We start from the raw sequence: 22,344 nt of genomic DNA, 5'->3' as shown, positions 1-22,344 counted from the left end.
ATTTTAATAATTTTGAAGAGATCACATTCTTAAAAATTGATAATATATAGAAATTATAAATTTTATGAAAAAGCACATCTACTATATATTTGAACAGTACTACTCTGCCGATTGAATAGTACCGTTAATTTATACAGTTAGTTGCTTTTGCAACTTTTTTTTAAATTTCTTTTATATTCTTTTATTATATTTCAATATTTTTAAAAAATAAAAATATATATACTGTAGCGATAAGCTATGAACGGCACACAAGAGTTTTGAATTTTTCAAAACTTCTTGGGGCTATGAACATAGCCCCCAGTCCAGTCGTGGGTCCACTACTGCTGCTGTTCATTAATTTCTGGCATTGGACTATCTTTTAGGCAAGTTGCACCTTATTTTTCTTTTATTTTCTTTAGCACATCACGGAGTAAAAAAAAATTATTTAATATTTATATATTTATCAATCTCTCGTCATTTTATGTTCTAATATTAAATAATAAATTTATAAATAAAATATAATAATTAATTTTTAATTATTTAATATTATATCATAAAATAATAACAATATAATGATAGTTAAGATGATAATTAACATTACTTTTCGGATAATGTTATAAAAATTGTGCACAAACCGTAAAATATTTTATCTTTAAAGGTATTTTTTTAATATTTTAAATATTTTTAAAAAATTATAAACTTATCAAAAAATAATAATAATTTCTTTTAACTATTAAAAATATCCAATCAATAGATTTTATCTGTAGATTTTTTTAGCTGTAGTGTGTTTTCCCATATGAATACAAAATCTGTTCTTTCAGAAAAGTCAAGAACTTATCTTCGAATCAAATCATACGTAACATTACAGTTTGTGAATTTGTGGAATAGGATGAATCTTTCAGGAGTGTTTGATTCGTATATATATATATATATATATCAGGAACGAACAGAGACTCTAGTAGCAGCTGCACCTGCCTCTCCTGAAACTCGGTCATTTACCGCATCTGAATCAAACATGGCCACCGTGTCTTGGACATGGAGCATACTCGCACTGCTTGTGCTCGCACATCTCCTGCGACAATGGGCATTGAAAAGCTGGAACAAGAATAGGAAATTACCACCTGGCCCAAGAGGGTTCCCCATCTTTGGGAGCCTTCATAGTTTGGGAGAATTCCCTCATCGAGATCTACAGCGACTAGCCCAGAAATATGGCCCCATCATGCACTTGCGCTTAGGTTTCGTGCCTGCTATTGTTGTCTCCTCGCCTCAAGCTGCCGAGCTGTTCCTTAAAGCACACGACCTTGTGTTTGCTAGTAGACCACCTATGGAGTTTGCAAAGTACGTCTCTTATGAGCAAACGAGCATGGTCTTTGCTCAGTACGGCTCTTATTGGCGCAACATACGCAAGATGTGCACACTCGAATTGCTTAGCAACGTTAAAATCGATTCCTTCAAATCCATGAGAAATGAAGAGATTGGCCTACTGGTGAAGTTTACTCAAGAGGCCGCCAGCAATTGTGTTGCTGTAGATCTGAGTGCCAAGGTTACATCTCTGAATGCGGATATGTCATGCCGTATGGTGTTTGGGAAGAAGTACGAGGACAAAGATCTTGATGAGAAGGGATTCAAGGCTGTAATCCACGAGGTAATGTATCTAGGAGCAGTTCCTAACCTAGGCGATTACATTCCTTGTATCCGTCCCTTTGACCTTCAGGGGCTGACACGACGCATGAAGGGTGTTAGTAGGATCTTAGATAATTTTTTTGAGAAGATCATTGATGAGCATATCCAGTCCAAGGATGAAAATAAGACCAACGACGACTTTGTTGATGTCTTGCTGAGGATCATGGGATCAAAAGAATCTGGGTACACTATTGAAAGGTCCAACATCAAAGCCATAATTTTGGTAAGTTTTCATAACGCTTGCATTCATGTATTGATTTAGCAAGGAATCAAAGTATAAGTAAAAAGTCAAAAAAGTTTTATAAAAACTGATAGTTTCTTAGGTAGTTGTGTAATACTTAACGTAGTTCAATACTTTCTGTATGCGTAAAGAACAGAATTATGTGTAACTCTACAATTGGATTCAGATATGCCACTAATTTCCCAGATCAAAATTTTGGTTGCAGGACATGCTCGCAGCCTCGATGGACACTTCGGCAACGGCAATAGAGTGGGCACTCTCAGAATTAATGAGGCATATGAAGAAACTTCAGAAGGAGATGGAAAATGTGGTGGGCTTGAAGAGGATGGTAGAGGAAGCAGACTTGGATAGGTTGGAGTACTTGGACATGGTTGTAAAGGAAACCTTAAGGCTACATCCAGTAGCACCACTTCTGCTTCCTCATGAGGCCGGAGAAGATTGCACAGTTAATGGTTTCCACATACCCGGAAAGTCTAGAATCATGATAAACGTATGGGCAATTGGTAGAGACCCAAGTGTTTGGAGTGAAGCGGAGAAGTTCTTCCCGGAGAGGTTTGTTGAGAGTAATATTGATCTTAGGGGACGTGACTTCCAACTAATCCCATTTGGTGCCGGCAGAAGAGGCTGCCCAGGGATGCAAATGGGTCTGACTGTGGTCCGGCTTGTGATAGCACAACTTATGCGTTGCTTTGATTGGGTTCTTGCAAACAACATACAGCCAACTGAGTTGGATATGACTGAGGTGTTTGGTCTTACTGTTCCAAGAGCCAAGCATCTACTTGCCATTCCTCGTTATCGCCTTCACCATTGACAAATTTATATTTTCTCTATTTTTGGGACCTGATGTCTGCACTTGGAATGCGTAGATTTGTATGCCGGGGATTAATTTTGTTCTGTAGAAGAAAATAGTATATGTAACTAAGTTTGCTTGAATTCACTATGCATTAATAAATAAAATCTAATTGTTAGTATTAGAATTCAGCACATTGATTTACAAACTTTGCTTCATTAATGTAGAGTAAGATATTTATCCTATTATAATAAGTAGTTATCTAATTGCTGGAGTAATTTTTGTTGTTTTCCCGTTAGTTTTCTTGTTTTCCCGTTTGTATTCCGTTACTTGTAATTAAGTCCGTTACTTACCCTTCCAGTGCACCCATTACTAAGCCCAACCATGCAACGGAGTCATCCATACTCAACGAGAGTGAAGGAGCGGCGTGAAAAACTGGGAGGTGAAGAAGATTATGTCGGCAAGGTGGCGGCTGAATACTGAGAGAGAGAGAGTAATGAGAGAGAGATCAACTAATGAGAGAGAGAGAGAGATTATGGGAGGAAAGAAAGCACGGGGAGAGAGAGAACTCATCGTGAGACCGTGCCAGGCATGCGATGGAGATGAGTGATAGTGGCAAGTGGCTGAAGAACACAGAGAGAGAGAGAGAGAGAGAGAGAGAGAGAGAGAGAGAGAGAGAGAGAGAAATGCTTTAGGTGGCCGAAAATTACCCAATGGAGGAAGAAGAAGCAATGGTACGGCGCGACAGAGGTTGAGTTTATGGTACCTCCAAGCTCGGCTAAGAACGGCGGGCAATAGATTTGAAATCAACAAAGGCTGATCTCCAACAGGTTTGAGTTTATGGTTTGCTCTGTTTCGGGAGTGGGAAAACAGGGTATAACGAGTTGAGGAAAAGGCCATAAAGTTACTGGGTTGTCCATCGCCACCTAACCACCATCGGCCAGCCCAACTCCGTCGAGTCACTTCCCCCACGACGAAGCTGCAGCATCGAGCTGCTGCCGTTGGAAACTTGCACACCCTCTTCATCATGGAAGACCAACCAAGTACGTCCGTCTTGACATGAGCTTCTTTGCGCCTTCACAACAGCCAACCACCCCAAACCTCCTTGCACCACCACACCGCGCAGACCTCTGTAAACCACCTAAGCCATTGTTTTCCCTGCATCAAAACAGAGCAAGCAAAACTCCTCCCCAAGGTTTCAGTTTTCAACCACCTGGGCTCCATCGCATGCTTCCCTTTCTTCTAGGTTAGTCTATGCCGCATAGCCTCTTGCTATTCTTGATTGAAGGTCGGTTGCCTGCATAGGTTAGCTTGCATTTTTTTAATAGATTTTTTTTAGCCTTTCAGAAAATACCTACAGACTTACCTTTTGACCAAATAAATAAAAATAAATGCTATTTTTATACCACCAAGGCGTATTTATAGTCCTTTTTTTTCGTAAACAAATTTTGAGACTTTTTTTTTGTTATATATGTTTTTTTTTTATGGATTTTTTTTATATATGTTATTTATGCATTAGCTGTAAGTCATGACCGAATATGATTTGGACTTGCATTGTTTTTACGTTGAGCTATATATTGAACTTACTTTAAGTGTCAGAATTTATACAAATATATATAAATATATATATATTATATTATATTTGAGGTTTTTTAAATTATATTACTAAGTGATATTTTCTTTACGACTAAATTCAATATAATAAGATTGTAATTTTGTTCTAAATGCTTTAAATTCGATTTAAATATATCTTACTAAATGAGTTTCCGTTGTTTTAACAAATTGTGTTAAAAATAGTATTTTCGTGGACTTTGTTGGTGAATTTTTTTAGTGCAATTGGATTTGAATTAACTGGTTTATCATTGAAAGCCATTTAGTGAATTAACTGCGTTCGTTTTAATGGTTGCTTATTTGCTAAACTTGCATCAATTTATGGTCTATTTTAATTTTAAACTATTGCACTTTCTACTTTATGAACAGATTGTAATTACTTTGTATATTTATTTAATTACTTTATGCTTGGATGTTAAAATCTTGGTTATGCATTCTTTTAATATGATGAGAGTATTTATTGTAGAGGCAATGATGTTATTTTTATTTGTCTATTTTATTCTAATGTATCTTGACTTTAATTTTAAACTAATTTTTTTTTTATTTTCTAATATATCCAAATATGTAATTATTATTTTCACCAACCTATAATTATCCAAAATTATTTGCTAGAGTTTACTTTTTTGTCTCTATTCATTAAATTATTCATTAATCATTTTAAAAAACCATATTATTTTTGGAAAAAACTTGTTTAACACAACTAGACATGCATGCTTTGAACGTGCTCCTAACCTAGTATATATATATATGTATATTGCGATTATCCCACATCGGTTGTGGAAGGAGCTGATGGTCAGTTTCCAAGTGTAAGGGAAACTCTCACATCTTGAACTAGCTTTTGAGGTTGAGAAAAGTCCAAGACCACCTAATACTAGTATCAGAGTCAGGTTTACCAACAATTTCAAATAGGTCGTGCTAAGTTTCCCGTTAGGCTGTGCATCCAATCGCTACACTAGATGAGTTGTGTCGTATTGCGATCGTTTCGTATTACGATCGTTTAGGATTTGGCAACTCAACATTCTCTTCTTGTCCATTCGGAGGTTCTCCTTGTAAAGGATAACCTTGCCTCCTTTCTTCATCCGGTGGGCCATGTTGTTCCTTCAACCTGAGGCATTTTCATTTGCCTATCTTTCGACTCGTCAAGGAAACGGGTTCCGGACTTTTCCTTTAAAGGCAAGGGGAAGAAAGTCCGCTCTGAACCAAGAGGGGACGACCTTGCATTCCCAAAGACCGTTGGCACTGATTGCCCTAATGTCATGGTGCCTATGCAACGCCTCGCTCCTTCTTCATCTTCTGCGAGGCCGACCCGACGCCTTGGGGAGGGAGAGTCTGCGAATCTGGGTACATCTGCCACACCACTCTCCCATGGCTCAAATGGCGGAGCCTGCCAAGATCCCTCACCCGAGGGGCCCAAGCGCTCTTACTAATTTGCTGGACGCGTCCCAGAGGAGATACTTGGTTCACATGCACTTTTGGAGTGCTCTTCTAGATAGGGCCCCCATCAAACTCGGGTGATGGAATCGCCTTCGGAGTTGAATGCAGAGATGACTCCTTCATCGATGTCTACTGCTCGATCTTTGGCTAGGGAATATGCGTCCAAGGTAGTCTCGGATCATCTTGTGGTGGACCTGGAGTCCGTCAAAGAGGGCACTTCTGCCCGAAGATCTCATCGAGAAAGAGTCACTACGGCCGATGCTTTGCCTGTTGTTGCAGCTGTTGGGTCATCGGTGGACACAACTATTGGTGCTACCGAAGATGATCAGTTGGCAGCTAAGCTGGTTGTCCCTACCCCATCGAGTTTTGGGAATGCCACGGCGGTTAAGCCTATTGTCCCTTTGCCACCGAGTCTTGAGAAGGCCACTGTGGTCACTAGGGATTCCAAGGAGGGAAACAGGCATGGCCTTGGTGGTGAGGAGGGGTTTCCATCTTTTGCGTCTGCCCCTATGTTGATGTCTGAGGGCACCCCCACTTCTTCTAGCCATAAGACGAGCGAGGTGGTCCCAAGAAAATCTAGGGGAGGTGAGGCGGATCCTCACCTTTTGGAATATTTGGACGAGGCTATTCCAGTTACTCCTTGGCTTGAGGGTAGAGCTTGGCAAATGGAGGCCTTAGAGCGGGCATCTAGACCGCTGCGGAAGCCTCTCTCAAAGGTCTTTTCTCGCTCTATGCTTTTCCCTTAGCCATGCTTTCTTTTTATCTTTTTCATCCTTGCTTGTTTTTCTTCTTACTTTCAGAATTCATAGGGCATCGAGTGGTTGGCTAAACATATCGTGAGCGGCCGAGAGGCGATCGAGAGGGAGAAGCTAAAGTTTTAGTCCATGGTGATGACGACTCTTCATTATGCCAGTGGAGAGTGTTAGGAGAGAAGCTACTTGGAGACAGAGCTAGCAATGGCTAGAGAATGGGTCGTGAAGGCTCAAGAGTCACTGCGCATGCTCTAGGAGTCGTAGAACTCACTCCAAGCAGAGAATGAAAGGCTGAGGGGCCTTAGGGATTTCGACGCCCAGCAATTCAAGATGCTGGAGGAGGAGCACTCAACTTTGTCGGTCCTTGTGGAGGACCGAGGGGCCTTGTTGTCCGCGGCCAGGATCCATGAGGACGAGATACTAGCCGAGTTGGAAGTGGCCCAGAAGAGGATAGCTGCCTCGGATGTGGTTATCAGGGACCCACAGAATGACTTGGCGCAGGTGCAAAAGGTCGCCACTCACTCGAGCGAACAATTAGAGAGGGCTTTCTTTGTTCAAAACAATGCTTAGGCTCATGAGTACCAGTACCATGAAGGCCTTGAGAGGATGAGCAACTAAGTCATCCTAAACCCTCAAGAAAGTTCCGAGGCGTTGGAGACACACTTACGAGCTGTTGAATTCAAAAATCTCAAGCTTGATTTGGCCGCTCTTAATCATGCCAGTGAGATCGGGCAAGAGATGATTCCGAATGCGTTGTTGCCTAAGGACGACAATCCTCCTGACATCCTTCTGAGAACAAAGCTAGTGCCAAATTAGGGGAAGGTAGCCCTGAAGAGGCCGAGGTAGACCCCACCGAGCTCAAATTGGGGAGTTTTCTGGTAGTGGAGGGACTCTAGGGCTTCCCATGAATGATCTTGTTTGCCACTATTGTTTCTTCTTTTCCTTCTTTTTCTCCTCTTCTCTCTTTCTCTCTCTTTTGTTTAAGAGATCGTGGACGTTATATGGAGGTCTACCCCATTAACCCTCGTGCTCAACGAGAGGGATCAAGCGGTATGTATAACTGACCTAGCCCAAAAAGTTTGGTAGAGGTCAAGAGGTGCATAAGTCTAGCTCGCCTCATTGACCCTCGCACTCTGTGAAAGGGATCAAGCGGTATCACGGTATGTATAACCGGCCTTACTCCAAAAACTTTGGTGGAGGTCAAGAGGTGTGTAATCCTAACTTGCCTCGTTGACCCTTGCGCTCAGCGAGAAGGATCGAGTGGCACGTAAGCTTGAGCTAACCCATATACTTTGGTAGACGTCGCGCATTATGTATGATCAGGCATACCCCGTTGACACTCGAGCTAGGCGAGAAGGGTCAAGCAACACATAATCCTAAGCTCGCCCATATACTTTGGCAGAGGTTGTGCGGAATGTATGACCAGGTCCACCCGGTTGACCCTAATGCTCGGCGAGAGGGGTCGCTCTTTTGTGTGTGTTGCAAAATTGGAACCAAGACATAGATTTTCATTGAAAATCACTAACTTGTCTTGCTAGGTTGACTTGGGGAGGTTCAAAGTCTTTGTTTTCTCGGAGGAGATGGTCTCTTTTGAAGTTGTGTCGGCTAGTTTTGGGACTATCCTGCACTCTGCTAAGTGAGGGGTAGGGGCGCCTCAAGCCATACCCTCCCAATTACAATCTATTTAACAATGCTGACATGAACAAAAACATTGTTATATCACGTTGAAAATTAGATGTTTTCTCATTGTCCAGTCCTATGCACCCACATAGGTAGTGCAATAGCATTCCTTGTTGTGGCCATGGCCTGTGCCTGGGTAGTTGACATGTCAGAAACATGAGATTATTTACTGGTGTTATGATCCACATTCATATCTAGATAATCATCGAGATTGCTATACTGGGCAAATACGTCATCATCAAGTGTAACCTTGTGGACAAAGTTATATATCATACAACATGCAATAACGAGATATCATTGCCAAGTTGGAAAGTATGGGGGCATTAAATTTAAATTTTAGAAGCCTCTCTTCAACACACCGAAAGTTCATTCAATGACATTCTGAAGGAATGAATGTCGATAATTAAATAGATTTTTATATCCTTTGAAAGTATGATTGTCATAACATTATGATATATGATACATCACCCTTGGATACAACAGCATAAATTCCTCGATACAGAGAAATACAAAATCTACTAAATAATAATAACTTGAAATTTTAGTAGAATATTAATCTTTTATAACTATGGAATATAGAAATTACAGCAAACTTGGAAGATAAAAATTAAATAATGTGTACAACTTATCGTTTTAATGCCATGAAAAATTGTTCCCAGGAAGCCTTAATGCTTCAATTAAAATGCGAGCTTCATGGGCTGTACCCTCCCACCCGGCTTATGCGAATGTGAATTTTATATCGTAATCACAGACATAAAAGAAATTTTGGACAATCCAGTGAAATTGATTTAGATACGCGTTAGTTACTAAAACCGGTATAGCTACATCTATCATGACCACATTCATTGCACCATAACAATTTTGTAGATTTAAATTTGCATAAACTTCAAAAATCATGTATTGATTACAGGAAACAACATTTGTAAAGTGCACTTCCTACATGGATTAACCTACGAAAGTGGCAAATGTTAAAAAAGTAAAAAATAAAATAATAATAATATCTTAAACCATGGATAATATTCGAGATTTCCTTGGATATAAGGCATCATCCCAATCATCTAAGTTTGTTTAATCATTTGGGGTGATAGGCAACGTAATGCTCGCATTATTGTGTCAACATGTCGATTTACTACTTCAACAGAATGTTGAAAAAGATTAGCCACATTTCATTAAACCACGGCAAGTCCAACAGTGTAGCAAAACATTCCTAAGGTTTCACTATATAATAAATAAAATCTAAGGTATGGTTTGGTAACAAAAAATTTTCCTCTCAAACTCAAAATTTTCATCTCATCATTACAATTTTCTTAAATCTTCATACAAAATATAATAAATAATTCAACTTTTTCTTAACTTTTTCAAATACCAAAACAATAATAATATTAAAATATAATATTTTAATATTTCATCTTAAACTCAAAATTTTCATCCCACTTACTAAGCAGAACCTTGTGTCAGCATTAGAATTTAGGGCGTTGATTTACAAACCCTTTTTTTTATATAAGTAGACGGTTAATAAGGATAGGCATAACCCAAGCATACAAGATGGTATACAGAGGATAAGACCTATCTAGGTCATAATAGTGAAAACAAAAAAATTATGTAAATTTAGGCCATTAAAATCTATAACTATAGCTCAAAGAAATAAGGTACGGAAAAATAAAGATCTATGCTCTTCTATTGACCACTCCATGTCTTTAATTGTCCTCTCATTATGTTCATGCCATATATACCACATAATGAATATAGAGAACATCTTCCACTCAGTTTTGATTTGTGGAGCACCATCCGGAATTGTCCAACTAGCCAATAACTCCACCACCGTAGCCAGCATCACCTAGCTTAACACTTCCCTCCACACAACTCTAGCTGTTTGACAATGTAGCAAGAGATGATCAACTGTTTCACCAACATTCTTGCACATATAACATTAATCTAAAATAATTACCTGGCGCTTTTGTAGATTATCAATTGTCAAAATCTTACCCAAGGTTGTTGTCCAAGTGAAGCAAAGAGCTTTGGGGGCACCTTATTCCTCCACAATCTTTTCCAAGGGAACTATATATTTGGAAGAAAAGTAATGGCCTTATAAAAGGAATGAACCGAGAAAATACTCTTACCCACAAGTGTCCACCACAACGTGTCAGCTCGCAGTCCATTCAGTTTTACGGAATATATTTACAAATTTTGCTTGAATGTAGAGTAAAATATATATATATATATATATATATGGAAAACACTAGTTTCACATAGAATTTCCGTAAACGAAATTTTTTTAAAATTATTTTTTACTTAGTGATTAATTAAGTGTTTTTAAATGAATATGTGATATTTTTTTTTTAAGAAAAATGTCTAAATAATTTTAAAAAATGGTGAAAGAATTAAAAAAAAATAAAAAAAAAGATGTTAATTGATCCGTCATTTTTGGACGTAGCAACGTCCTACATATATATATATATATATATATATATATATTATATATATGTGTGCGTGTGTGTGACAAAGTAACTTTATCATCAAGAGTAATAATTATAGGCTCTTGAAGTTTCTCAAAATTTAGTGAACTTTGTGAATCCGATAGTTATGAAGCTAGAAAGAAATTTAATAAGAAACTATAAGGCTCTCATATGAAAATTACTTAAGAATAAATATATATATATGTATATATATCCTTTAATTTAACCATTTTAATATCAATTATATATTATTTAATTATTTATTATTAATGAAATGAAAGAGAGTGGATGATTTGAATAATCAAGGCAAAATATCATTAAGAAGGAACTAAACACTAGTCTCTCTCTCTATTTTCTCTCCAGCCAAGACTCCCCATCGCCTTACCCAAGAAGCTTTCCCGTTCACCATGGGAAGGGGGGTTAGTGCTTCGGCTCCACCCATCTCCCTTCCTCGTTGGCCACAACCTTGTCTATTTTCGGTTGGTTTTCTAGTTTTTTTTTTTTCATTAGCACTGTCACTTGTCGATCTACTGTTTTCATGCAATATATGGCCAGCACACACCCCTCCATCAGCTTCTCCAAATGCCGATCATCTAGATGGTGGAAGAAATCCACTCATATATGCGGCATGTACACCTCACGTGCAACTTATGCCGCGTGTAAGATTCACACACCACCACGCTTCAGAGAGTTCTTTGCTTCCACACAAGGCAGTTTCAAGACCAACAACATTAAATCTTTCAAATCCGGCTGTACTCTTTACTTTAGTTGTGGCGTGTGGCCTACACACGCTGCCACCACCCATAATGGCCCCTTGCCAATAATTTGTCATTGTTTTTAATTGTTACTCTATATTCCAGCTTTCCTTAACCAATGATCAAGTGATAGTGGATGTAAATGTTTCTTCCAGCGAGTCCAAACCAACAACTTGCCGCACACAACCCATTAAAGTCTTATTTTTTAGATTGTAAGAGAGAGCTAGAAGGTCCTCAGTCCTCTTCTTGAGAGAGAGTTATTTCTGTGAATTGACAAATTATTAAAGCATCTTTTTTATAGGTTGAAACTACCGATGGCAGAATTTGCTTTACTTTCTTTACGCAAGCAAAAGAGAAGATTTTGTGGGGCTTTAGCAGTAGCACCTCTTAGGCTCCAACCCTAGAAATTCGGGAACATCACGTTATACGTTATTTTTAATCTCTTTGCGTGTAAAACGCCGTCATATTCTCCAAATCACACCGGTTTTCAAACAAAAATGAGAATGAAATTGCTTGTTTCCCTTACCAGAGTCTATACATCAGCAAATAACACCTGAAAAAATACTACAAGTGGGGGGGAATAAAAAGGGCAAATATTCCCTTTCACGCTGCGAACTATGCTATACCTGTCAAAAAATAACATGTTGAGAACCCAAAAGAATCAAAAACTTCTCAATTTAGATCAAACCCAAGCACTGACTGTCAAATAATCAACGGATGCAGGTCTCTTTACAAGAAGATTTTCAAAATAACAAAAGAATTTGATCATTAGCCCAAAATCACAAGGCTTGAAACCAATTAAGGAGAAAAGAATTAAGAGAGACATTGGAGGGGAGGTGGTGTCAAGGAACCAAAAAAACTAATTCCAAGACGCATGTACAAAAATTTTCAAACAGATATAGAAGAGAGATCGTCCAAGACTTGTCTGATGTTAGGCCTCTCATTTACAGGGAGAATACATCTGATCGAGACTCCGAGCAATTCATCCATTGCATTTGAAGTTTCTTCCCCATGTGTAATGTCTCTGTCGACACAATCCATTCTCCGTCCTTCCTGATCGCATAGTCGAACCCAATCTGTAAGATCAACAGCTCCCGACTGACCTGATATTATGTCACCAGCACTTCTCCGGGTTAACAATTCCATTATAATCACTCCAAGTGCATAGACATCTGCCTTGAATGACAGGACTGGTTTAACAGCAGTAGCAAGTTCTGGAGCACAGTATCCAAGTGCTCCAAGATTTAATATTTGCTCCGCAATGCCACCTGATGTCATAAGCCTGTGAAGACCATAATCAGTAAGGCGGGCATTGTAATCAGGACCTTCCAGGAGTATATTTGTTGGTTTCAGATTTCCATGTGGCAGACCTCTATCATGAAGGTATAACAGGCAGCGAGCAACATCCATGGCAATCTTTAGTCTTTGACTGAATGATAATGGGGAGTATCGACGAGGTGTAGTTTCTGCATTGAAAAAAGTAACATATTCAAAAACTAAGAGAGAGCTCATTGTGTGTCAAATACTACTGCATACACAAGTAAATCAAGATTGCCCGACTATGGTAGGTCTGAAACCCAATGCGCTCTGTTCTCTAATGCTCCTAAAAAGGGCAGAAGCCAAGGGCACCCCAAAAACTAAAGCTTGCAGAAAGCTAGCTCATTTATTTTTAAAAAAACAAATAAATAAAAGTACCAGTTAGCCCTGTTACAAACTTACAACAGCAGCTCTGTTAAGCACTAGACTTTACTGGCCAAATCATCAAGCAGTTGACATGTCTGAAAGAACAAGTTCAAAATCACATATGCGTCTGCATCATTCTATTGTTGCTACTGAACATTTATTCATTATCTGCCTGAACTTACCCTGGTGAATTTTCTCAGATATAGGTTTGAATCTAAAGCCATACCAAATATAGGTAAATTGTTCTTGTGACAAACATTTCCAACGGCAAATTGATCTCTCTAGGTTATAATTGTTTGTCTTGTGGCAAAAGCTCTATGCACAGCCAAGCACTACAAGTTCATTCACAAAGCAACATTATGCATTGAATCCTATTTCTCCATCTGCAGAAAGATGGATAGCCCAGAGGGAGGTGATATCCAAAACTCGTGTGTAATGTTAATTATACTTTTTCATGACTAGCTTTTAGCTTTTTCTAGTTCCTAGCTTCTAGTTAGGTATTTTGTCTTGAATACTTTCTGTGTACTTGAGGCTATGCCTATTTACTAGTCAATAAGATTTCTTATTAATTACCAAAAAAAATGTTAATTATACTTTCCAAGTAAAGCTTCCAATAATCTGATGGTAAGCCTCATTCATAGACAGGACAGCAAGCATAATTAAAATAGAATACAGGACGCCAATTTCTAGGAGACATGATAGATAATTATGAGGGTTGATATTATGATACCCATACTCAACCATGCATGCAAACACCATATTCTGGAACATTTATCCTCCAAACATAAGATGTGTTCTGATAAAAACCAACCATGACTCAATGTGAGCTTAATGAGGCAATAATGACTATGTACACTTAGAATGGGACACAGCACCTCACTTCACTTTAACATCAGAGAAGTGGATCTGAAATTCAGATCGGGAGTAGATACATCTATTGATATGTTGAAATCAGAAGTTCTCATCTAGGTATTTATAATATATTAATGCAACACAATTTTCCATCAACGAAGTTTCCTCCCAACCATATAAAAAACTGCCACGTGTCCCTTAAGCATGTGACAAGCACATGCTTTTTTAATGAAGGGATACATGTCACTTTTTTAACTTGGACTTTTAAAAAAGCATGTGCATACCACATGCTCAAAGGACACATGTCATCTTTATAAATGGGTTGGAGGAAAGCTTTATCCTTTGTCCTATAATATTATGTTCAATTTCCCTACATTCTATCATCAATAAAATTCTTATTTACCAATCACAAAATAAAAAATAAAAATACGTACAATTGCACATCTCAGATATTGGCATTTACTGCAACAACAAAAGTTAAAAAGAAAAAACCTACCCACTAAGTGTTTATTACAAGAAAATTAACTTGGTGAGTGTTTGCCGATAATACTATCCATCACAGCACACTGGTCAGATAAAAGGCCATAAAGCTAAGTGAACTGCTTGAAGGTAGCTCAGCTATCAAGTCCCATGTTTGATGTAGACTTTCACTAACCCTACCAAGACTAACAAAAATATACTAAACAAAGCATAAGAAAATCACCATGGCAAGAGAAGCCCCATTCTTTAAACATGCTTAATTTCCATGGTATTGAAAGAACCAAATATATGATGAGATAATTTCATCAACACAGGAGGAATGAGAAAATTTACAAAGAGAAACCTCAGAGATATAGCTATCAGAGATTAAAAAATAAGGTTTTCAGAGTTCTTACCATAAAGGTGAAGGGCCAAGCTATCTCCCCGTACGTAATCTGCTAAAAGAAGCCTCTCTTGTTCTCTTGGTCCCCAATAGTATGCTCGAAATGGAACAATACATGGATGTCTTATAGAGCCAATTCTTTTAACTTCTCTAGAAAATTCTTTTTTATGCTTTACAAGTCCCACCCGTAACCACTTCACAGTCAAAAAATGTCCACTGTCTAGAGTAGCTTTATACAGTGTGCCATGGCTGCTTCTGCCAAGCACTTCTGCTGGAGCACGAGATAACTCCTCGGCAGTAAATGCCAGTGAAGCATCCAGGAAGAACAGTTCTCCAGCCAACCTATCTGGCGAGTACACATCCAACATGACAGGTTGTTCAGACACCTCTATAAAATGGGGTGAGGAAGCTAATGGGGAGTCTGGGGAGGACTTCCTTCCAGATGTCGCAGGATGATTATCCAGCACACTAGGATTCATGGAAGCTGAACTAGTTGCTACTCCTTCTGGCAAAACATGCTCACCAGTTTCAGTTAGTAACTCTGCCTGCCCGGATAATGCCCTTGAATTTGAAGTCAGCAAGTGATCATTTGAAAAACTCAAGGAAGTGGGTGGGGGCTCAACATTCCTGTGAAACTTGAAGAGGGAAGGCCGGCCAAATCTTCCTAACTTAACATTTCCCCCTGTATCGTGATCACTGAAACCATTTCTTCCACGGAATTCTTTAAGATGTGCTCGGTGATAAGCCACTAAGACAAAAACAATCATCATAGCAGCACCAACTGAGGCAAGAATGATTGCCAATCTAACAGTCCCTGTAGAATTATGCCGTTTCCCCGGTGAATGAATACTATCTGGAACAGAAGTTCTTGGAGAACCAGGTACGTTGAGCAACTCATTTCCAGGACGAAATGAAGATAGAGGAAACCTTCTCAAATTTTCTGGAACATCACCTGATAATTCATTGTAGGACACATTAAATACATTTAAGCTGGAGGGAAGGTTTTTGGGAATAGTTTCCTTGAATTTGTTTTCAGATAGATCAAGGTACTCCAGACTAGCAAGTTTGTTCAATTCATTTGGTAGCTGTCCTGAAAGGACATTCCTTGCTAGATTCAATAGTTTGAGACTTGCAATGTCACCTATGTCTGTAGGCAAGGAACCCGTTAAGGAATTATCAGAGAGGTCAAGATATTCCATCCGCATATATGGAGTTTGAGCTAATAACTCACTTGCACGTGAACTTTGAAGAGGAATTTTCCCGGAAAAATTATTTCCTGAAAGATTTAGGCTTGTCAATGTTACTGAAGTGAAGAAACTGCCAGGAATCGGCCCACTAAGTCTATTTAAACTGAGGTCAACTGAGGACAAGCTACCATAAGTTCCCAGCATTGAAGGCAAGGTACCTACTAGGGAATTATTTCTCAGAGTAAGAGTAGTTATGCTATCAAACTGAGAAGTCAAGTTTGGAATGCTTCCTGACAGCTCGTTGGAACTCAAATCAAGAACCTGCAGCATGGTCTCCCAATTTTGCATAATAGAGATGTTACCAGAGATTGAATTTTCGCTTAAGTCCATTATTCTACAACTTCTCACAAAATCGGGCAAAGAGCCTGATAAACCATTTGACGAAAGATTCAAAGAATGCAAAGTTGTGGAATTAATCCCAAGAACTGGACCTGTACACACAAAATGCAAAATGGAGAGTACTGATTGTCAAAACATGTATTCAAGATATAATACTCATAAGAAAATAAAAACAACAATACCCAATCTCGAACTGAGAAAATAAGTCACATATACATTCTTAAAAGAGTTACCAGCATGAAAAGTCTGGCTAAAATTGGTGCGTTGTTTCTCAAGAGCAGTTAAGAAATCTTCACATTTAATCTACACCTTCATGTTGAACGTTTGAATTACTGTTACTAAACGTAAGCTTGAAAAGCTAGTCTGATGGAGCTAATCTGCTTTTTTTATAAGTAGCCAAGATTTTATTGAAACTCAGAAAGGGGCAGCCAAGAACAGAGGAAGTATACAAGAGATAAATCCAGTCTGAAAAAGAAAAATAAAGATCAACAAATCATTGAAAATAGAGATACAACCATAAGCCACCATTCATTTGTAAAGGATTTGAAACAAAAAGGCTGCTAACTCCACTATAGTCCTCTTATAGTCTTTAAACTTCAATAATTTCTTTCTCACCAAATGTGACGCATTAAGCTCTCAACAATCATCTTCCACAGTAATACTTTTGATGACTACCAAACTGTCCTCCCCAACAAGCAACTGGACCAACCACTTGTCTCGGGATGACCATGCCATCCCAAAGAAACCAAAACTACAATAGGGCACTAGCAATCTCATGGAGAACGAAAGATTAGTGGCATTTTCCTCACTTCTATTCATCTTCTTTTTTTTTTTTATTGGCACCGGGTGTCCATGAATGACGTCCCGACTAATCCTATGGGTGGACCGTGCATAGGCCCTCGACAAGAAGTTTCCCGCAAATGCACCTCGGGTAATTCAAGGGGAAAATCCCCCAGTCCAATGGCCTCTAGAGATTATTTGCACTCAAGAGGATTTGAACCATAGACCTGGGGGGAGCATGCCCTCAAGTCCAAGGCCTTTACCGCTTGAGCCAACCCCTAGGGGTTCCATTTCTATTCATCTCTTGCACATGCAACACCAATCAACAAGCATATGTAACTTGAGTTCTTTTCCCTTTCCCTTCACTTTTTTTTTTTTAATGTCAGGGAGAGGTGCAGGGCCCTTCAAACCCACACCTACAGAGTAAACCCCAGTCCTGTGCACCACACCCTTCCCTTTCCCTTCACTTCTCTTCATCTCTTACTAGAAGCACAGAGGATACACTTAACTAGCCAAAAGTAGGAGAACATGAGCAAAATTCATATGCTGGAGAAATGAGGGATGTTGGATTAGTCATCCAAGTAAAGAGATTGTTGAATATTGTGGCTGTTAATTCCGTTAATGTCCACTCCTGGTCTTCAACAGTTCAGGCATTTCATTCAAGACAAATGCACCACATTGAGCACACCAGGACCATCCTCCAAACATTGGAATTTTTGTGAATATCACAAGGATTCCGCCAACATGTCAACAACTTCACCACTGTCTCAGGCACAACCTGTTCTTTCTTAGCCAACTCACAATGCAGCAGAAGATTATCTATATTTTTCTCATTTTACTTGCAGAAAAACACGACTCCAATACTGAAATATTCCTATTCCTCAAGTCTCCAACGTTGAAATCGTTCCTATCCTATCAGCTTAGGACTTGTTTGGGAATAGATCTCATACCAAAATTTTCATCCCATCTCCTTCCCAAACATAATTCAAATACAAAATTTTCAAATTAATCATTACAACTTTCCCAAACTTTCAAACAAAAAATAAAAATAATTTAACTTTTTCAAATTCCCAAACAAAAATAATATTATAAAACTATATTCTACTAATATTTTAACTTTATAATATTTTTTATTCAACTTTTTCTCTCTCCTTTCTCAAAACTCAAAAAATACTCAACTCAAACTATCTCACTACTATTCACAAACTATCTTACTACTATTTACAAAATTCTCATCTCATCTCACTCCCTAAATGAGCCGTTAACCTTTTACTTACCAAAAAAAAACTTTCCTAAGCTTTTCAATAAAGTTTCTTACTTACAAAACAAAATATTTATTGAGGCAATCATCCGGTCAAAGAAAACCTTGAAGGCATCTTGTTTCTCCTAATACATTTCCAGGGAAATGAGGAGCCAACTGGAGGGATGAGCACTATGAAAATTATTTAACCTTATATATTCATTGCTTGGACAAGATCCAATACATTTTATCATCACCACAACTTCTCCATCTAAAATAATACAACCGGTTGAAGAATGAAGAAAACTCCATCTCCATTCACAGGCTTATTTAATAACATTCCATTAAGGCATATTATCTAACGACTGCAAGTGTTCTGCAACCGAAATCTCCTTACAACAAGATAACCAAAACAACTCAGGTTAATTGTCTTTAAGGGCCGGTCCCCACACCAAAAATCATGACAAGAAAGGGATTTTAGACCCATCGCCCACCTCCTGATATTTTTCCACACCCTCACCCCAAAAGTTTCACTGACCTAATTTGAAGACCTACCCCACATGCAACCATATTTGGCTTCCACCACCGACCACTACAAAGCTTCCTTCTCCATAGCATAACACCATAACCATTTCCCCAATAAAGCTATTCTAAAAACGTCTTCCTCAAGTTATTTAAATCGCATACCTTCTGGTTTAGAACATAGCTAGCAATTATTTAATTATCAAATGTGCTAAAATTGTTATTATCAATAAATCTACTTTTGCATTGTTAGGTTGCTAGCCTTCTATGGACCATGGTTCTTTGGCCTCTCTGAGATGATTGGGTTATGTCTTCTCGTGCAGTGGATCTCTTAACATGTTGGAAAGTCCAGTTTGGTAGCCATCAATGTTCACTATTGTGGAGAATGACCCCCATTGAGAGAAATCAGTGCTGGAGCTCAAGTCCTTTCTGGATACCTCTTTTTGTATAGTTAAGCAAGAAATGTTATTGAATAAACTTTCTTAACACCATCTTTCATTGGACTGTGGCCAAAATAGTTCTAATTTTTATACTTTTTTTTATAAAAGATATAAATATAGAGTTTTACTTTTCATATCAACTGCGTCCAGATCCGATTATGTGCTTTCTGTTTATCTCAATTCAAATGGTAAAAAAGTCAGGAATGCCAGGATAGTTCTAGGTTTGAATCTTTGCCAGTGAAATAAAAGGTTTCCACCTACGACCATCTAAACCAATATGAACATTTGCAAACTGAAATTTATGAGCAGAAAGCCAAAGTCTTCACCGGATATAAATTTAATAACAATAAATTGGTATCAATTTTTTTTTTTTTAAGTAGCTTTATTAAGTGCAAATTTCCATTAGAATTTTTTTTTTTTTTTTGAGCGAACAGAAGTTAATTCACTTAATTTTATTCCATATTCATTTTCTAGTCTGCAATTTTGCTTGAAGAGTTTTTGTACTCACAGGTTATGCACTCTCAGACAAGAGGTCCTGCACCTTTCTGCTTTCAACTATAAATCACGGAAGCAACTTCATATCGATAAACATCTTATTAACAGCTCAAGACAGAAAACAAAGTAATCGATAACTGTAAAATCTAAGGCATTCAGGCTTGGCTTAGGCAGGGGTTGAGATTGAGGTAGGCAGAGATCTTAGGACTGAATCATACCCAGTACCCAAAAAATTGATCAAAAGAGGTAAACTTCAGATCTACAAAACCTTGAATATCAAAAAGGTTCAAATACCCGTAGCACACTTTAACAAAATACCCAAAAGAGAGTGTGTAGAAGAGCATGTATATGTATAGGCTTCGCAGATTAGATGTCCCATAACGTATAACTCGTGGACTTAATATTCCAATTTCCAACATGGTATAGTAACGCAATCAAGCAAACAAACACATACTTTCCAAAGCCTTTTATCAAGCAAGTGATAATTAAATGTAAGCAAATTGAAATTCTTTACCTGTAAACCCATTGCCACTAAGGTCTAATTCCTCCAGTGGCACAGAACTCTTTAACAATTGCTCCGGTATCGACCCAAACAACTGATTACCCCCCAACCTCAAAACCCTCAAGTTCGGCAACGACCCTAATGAAGGTAGCTCTCCACTAATCCGATTATATCCCAAATCTAAAACCTCCAAGTTCCGGAGCAATCCGATGACTTCACTCTTGAAGAATTCACCATTCAATTCGTTATGGCTCAGATTCAAAGAACGAACTGTATTAGCTAAGCTGGATATATTCTCCGAACCCATCGATAGCCCACCGTAAAACCTGTTGTAACTGAAATCCACAGACTCTACATTTCTCAACTCCGATAAAACATCAGCAATGTTACCCCGCAGCTGATTCCTATGCAAATCCAACGCTTTCAGTTGCTGTAAATTCCGAATTCCGCTCGGAAACCCGCCGGTGAAATTGTTAGCAGATAAATTCAGATAATTAAGCCCCCACAAGTCGTTCATCCGGGCCGGAATCGGGCCGTAGAAGTTGTTATCGGACAGATCCAAATGCTGCAACGTGGTGATAGTTCCCAGCACCGGGGTGACCCTGCCCGTGAAGCGGTTGCCTGACACGCTGAGATTCTTCAACATCTTGAGACCGGCGAGAGTGTGGAACTTCAAATCGCCGCCGAGGCCCAAGCTCTTGAGGACGATGCCGGTGACGTTGCCGGAGCCTCCTTCGCAGATTATCCCGCGCCAGTTGAGGCAGGCATTGGTGTCCGACGAGAGCGTGGACGTGTTCCAGGACTGGACTTGTCCGAGCGGGTCGTAGCTGATGCCCTTCTTGAATTCGAGTAGGCATCGGAGCTCCGAGTCTGATGCGGAGGAGACCAGCAGGACTACAGAGAGAATGTAGAGAGAGAAAGTGGTGACGGGGAGTGAGAGACGATTCATTTGACCACAATGTGGAAACCTCCCCTACAGATTCATTGAAAGAGAGATAGAGAGAGAGTCCTCGAAACCCTAGAATATCAAAGACAGATTGGTTTTCTGTGTAAAAGAGAGAATGGTAGAGCTAGGGTTTGATATATATAATTATATATAGATAGATAACAATGTAAGGAAAAAAGAATCCGTTAACAATGGCGGTTCAGTGAGGTGGAGGAAGATGGTTGGTGGAGGTGAGTAACTACAGTCTGTAAAGGACAAAGCTTCCCTGTAAGTCTCTCTCTCTCTCTCTCTCTCTCTCTCTCTCTCTCTCTCTCTGTGTGACTATTTTGACGCCGTTTGAAGGTTCCGGCGTCTTTGTTCTTTTGTATCGATAATTATTAATAATTAATAATATGGAAAGAGGTCAAACTTGCACGTGGCTGTGATATGTTCTGATCCGACTTCCTGTTAAGAAAAGAAAACTACATTATTGCCTTGCATTTTTCCATTTTTTATTCTAAGAAAAATAAATATTATTTATTATCTTTTTAATAATAGTAGTTGATAAATTATTCTAAATTTCTTATAATTCTTTATTTAAATTAAATATATGATTATAAAATGATTTATAAAAAAAATTATTATCCTATAAAAACATCTTCCACTTAAAACATAATAGTAAATATAATCGTTAAAAATAAATATAACTCTTTACTTTTCTTTAAAGAGATATTTTCAATAATATCTTGCATAAATTTTTTTTAAAAATATTTATTAAATTAAAATTTTATTTTAAATTAATACCATCTATATTATTTAAATAATAATATTTAATTTACTGATCTAAAAAATATTGAAAGGTTTTTTTAATAAAAAATAGGCAAAACTGTTTTTTTCACATTAAAACAATTTGTTGCATATGCGCCTTAGAATATCTTACCATATCAGGAATCCAAAAAAATCTTTAGATAATATCTCAATTTTAGAGTACTTTTATTTAGACTGAGAGGATTTTTAAAAAAGAGTAGAGTCGTTTTCGTAGCTTGGTAAGAAACGCAACTGAAATAGGGGAGTAA

At 38.3% G+C, this 22,344-nt stretch overlaps 2 protein-coding genes across 2 annotated transcripts; one reads left to right on the top strand and one right to left on the bottom strand.

Annotated features, from left to right (window-relative positions):
• Nucleotides 1-832: 832 nt before the first annotated feature.
• LOC122303546 (cytochrome P450 71AU50-like) lies at nt 833-2,884 on the top strand. The gene is made up of 2 exons (XM_043115374.1): nt 833-1,885; nt 2,109-2,884. The coding sequence occupies exons 1-2, from the start codon at nt 869-871 to the stop codon at nt 2,712-2,714; spliced, it is 1,623 nt and encodes a 540-aa protein (XP_042971308.1). The 5' UTR covers nt 833-868; the 3' UTR covers nt 2,715-2,884.
• Nucleotides 2,885-12,039: 9,155 nt separating this feature from the next.
• LOC122303545 (probable inactive receptor kinase At5g10020) lies at nt 12,040-21,573 on the bottom strand. The gene is made up of 3 exons (XM_043115373.1): nt 20,356-21,573; nt 14,792-16,456; nt 12,040-12,847 (listed from the first exon to the last, which is right to left on the bottom strand). Exons 1-3 carry the CDS (start codon nt 21,290-21,292, stop codon nt 12,270-12,272), a joined length of 3,180 nt encoding a protein of 1,059 aa, XP_042971307.1. The 5' UTR covers nt 21,293-21,573; the 3' UTR covers nt 12,040-12,269.
• Nucleotides 21,574-22,344: the final 771 nt, after the last annotated feature.

The sequence above is a fragment of the Carya illinoinensis genome, chromosome 3, assembly GCF_018687715.1.
Source record: "Carya illinoinensis cultivar Pawnee chromosome 3, C.illinoinensisPawnee_v1, whole genome shotgun sequence".
Lineage (NCBI taxonomy): Eukaryota > Viridiplantae > Streptophyta > Magnoliopsida > Fagales > Juglandaceae > Carya > Carya illinoinensis.
Note: the sequence above shows the minus strand (reverse complement) of the source record. Positions and strands in the feature narration are given on the sequence as shown.

Excerpts from the sequence above, each read along its gene's own strand:
- LOC122303545 (XM_043115373.1), bottom strand. The coding sequence starts at position 21,292 with ATGAATCGTCTCTCACTCCCCGTCACCACTTTCTCTCTCTACATTCTC. Across the intron at positions 16,457-20,355 it reads TAGTGGCAATGGGTTTACAG|GTCCAGTTCTTGGGATTAAT; the intron begins GTAAAGAATTTC and ends TTGTGTGTACAG. Across the intron at positions 12,848-14,791 it reads CTTGGCCCTTCACCTTTATG|AAACTACACCTCGTCGATAC; the intron begins GTAAGAACTCTG and ends TTTTCAATGCAG.
- LOC122303546 (XM_043115374.1), top strand. The coding sequence starts at position 869 with ATGAATCTTTCAGGAGTGTTTGATTCGTATATATATATATATATATAT. Across the intron at positions 1,886-2,108 it reads ACATCAAAGCCATAATTTTG|GACATGCTCGCAGCCTCGAT; the intron begins GTAAGTTTTCAT and ends TTTTGGTTGCAG.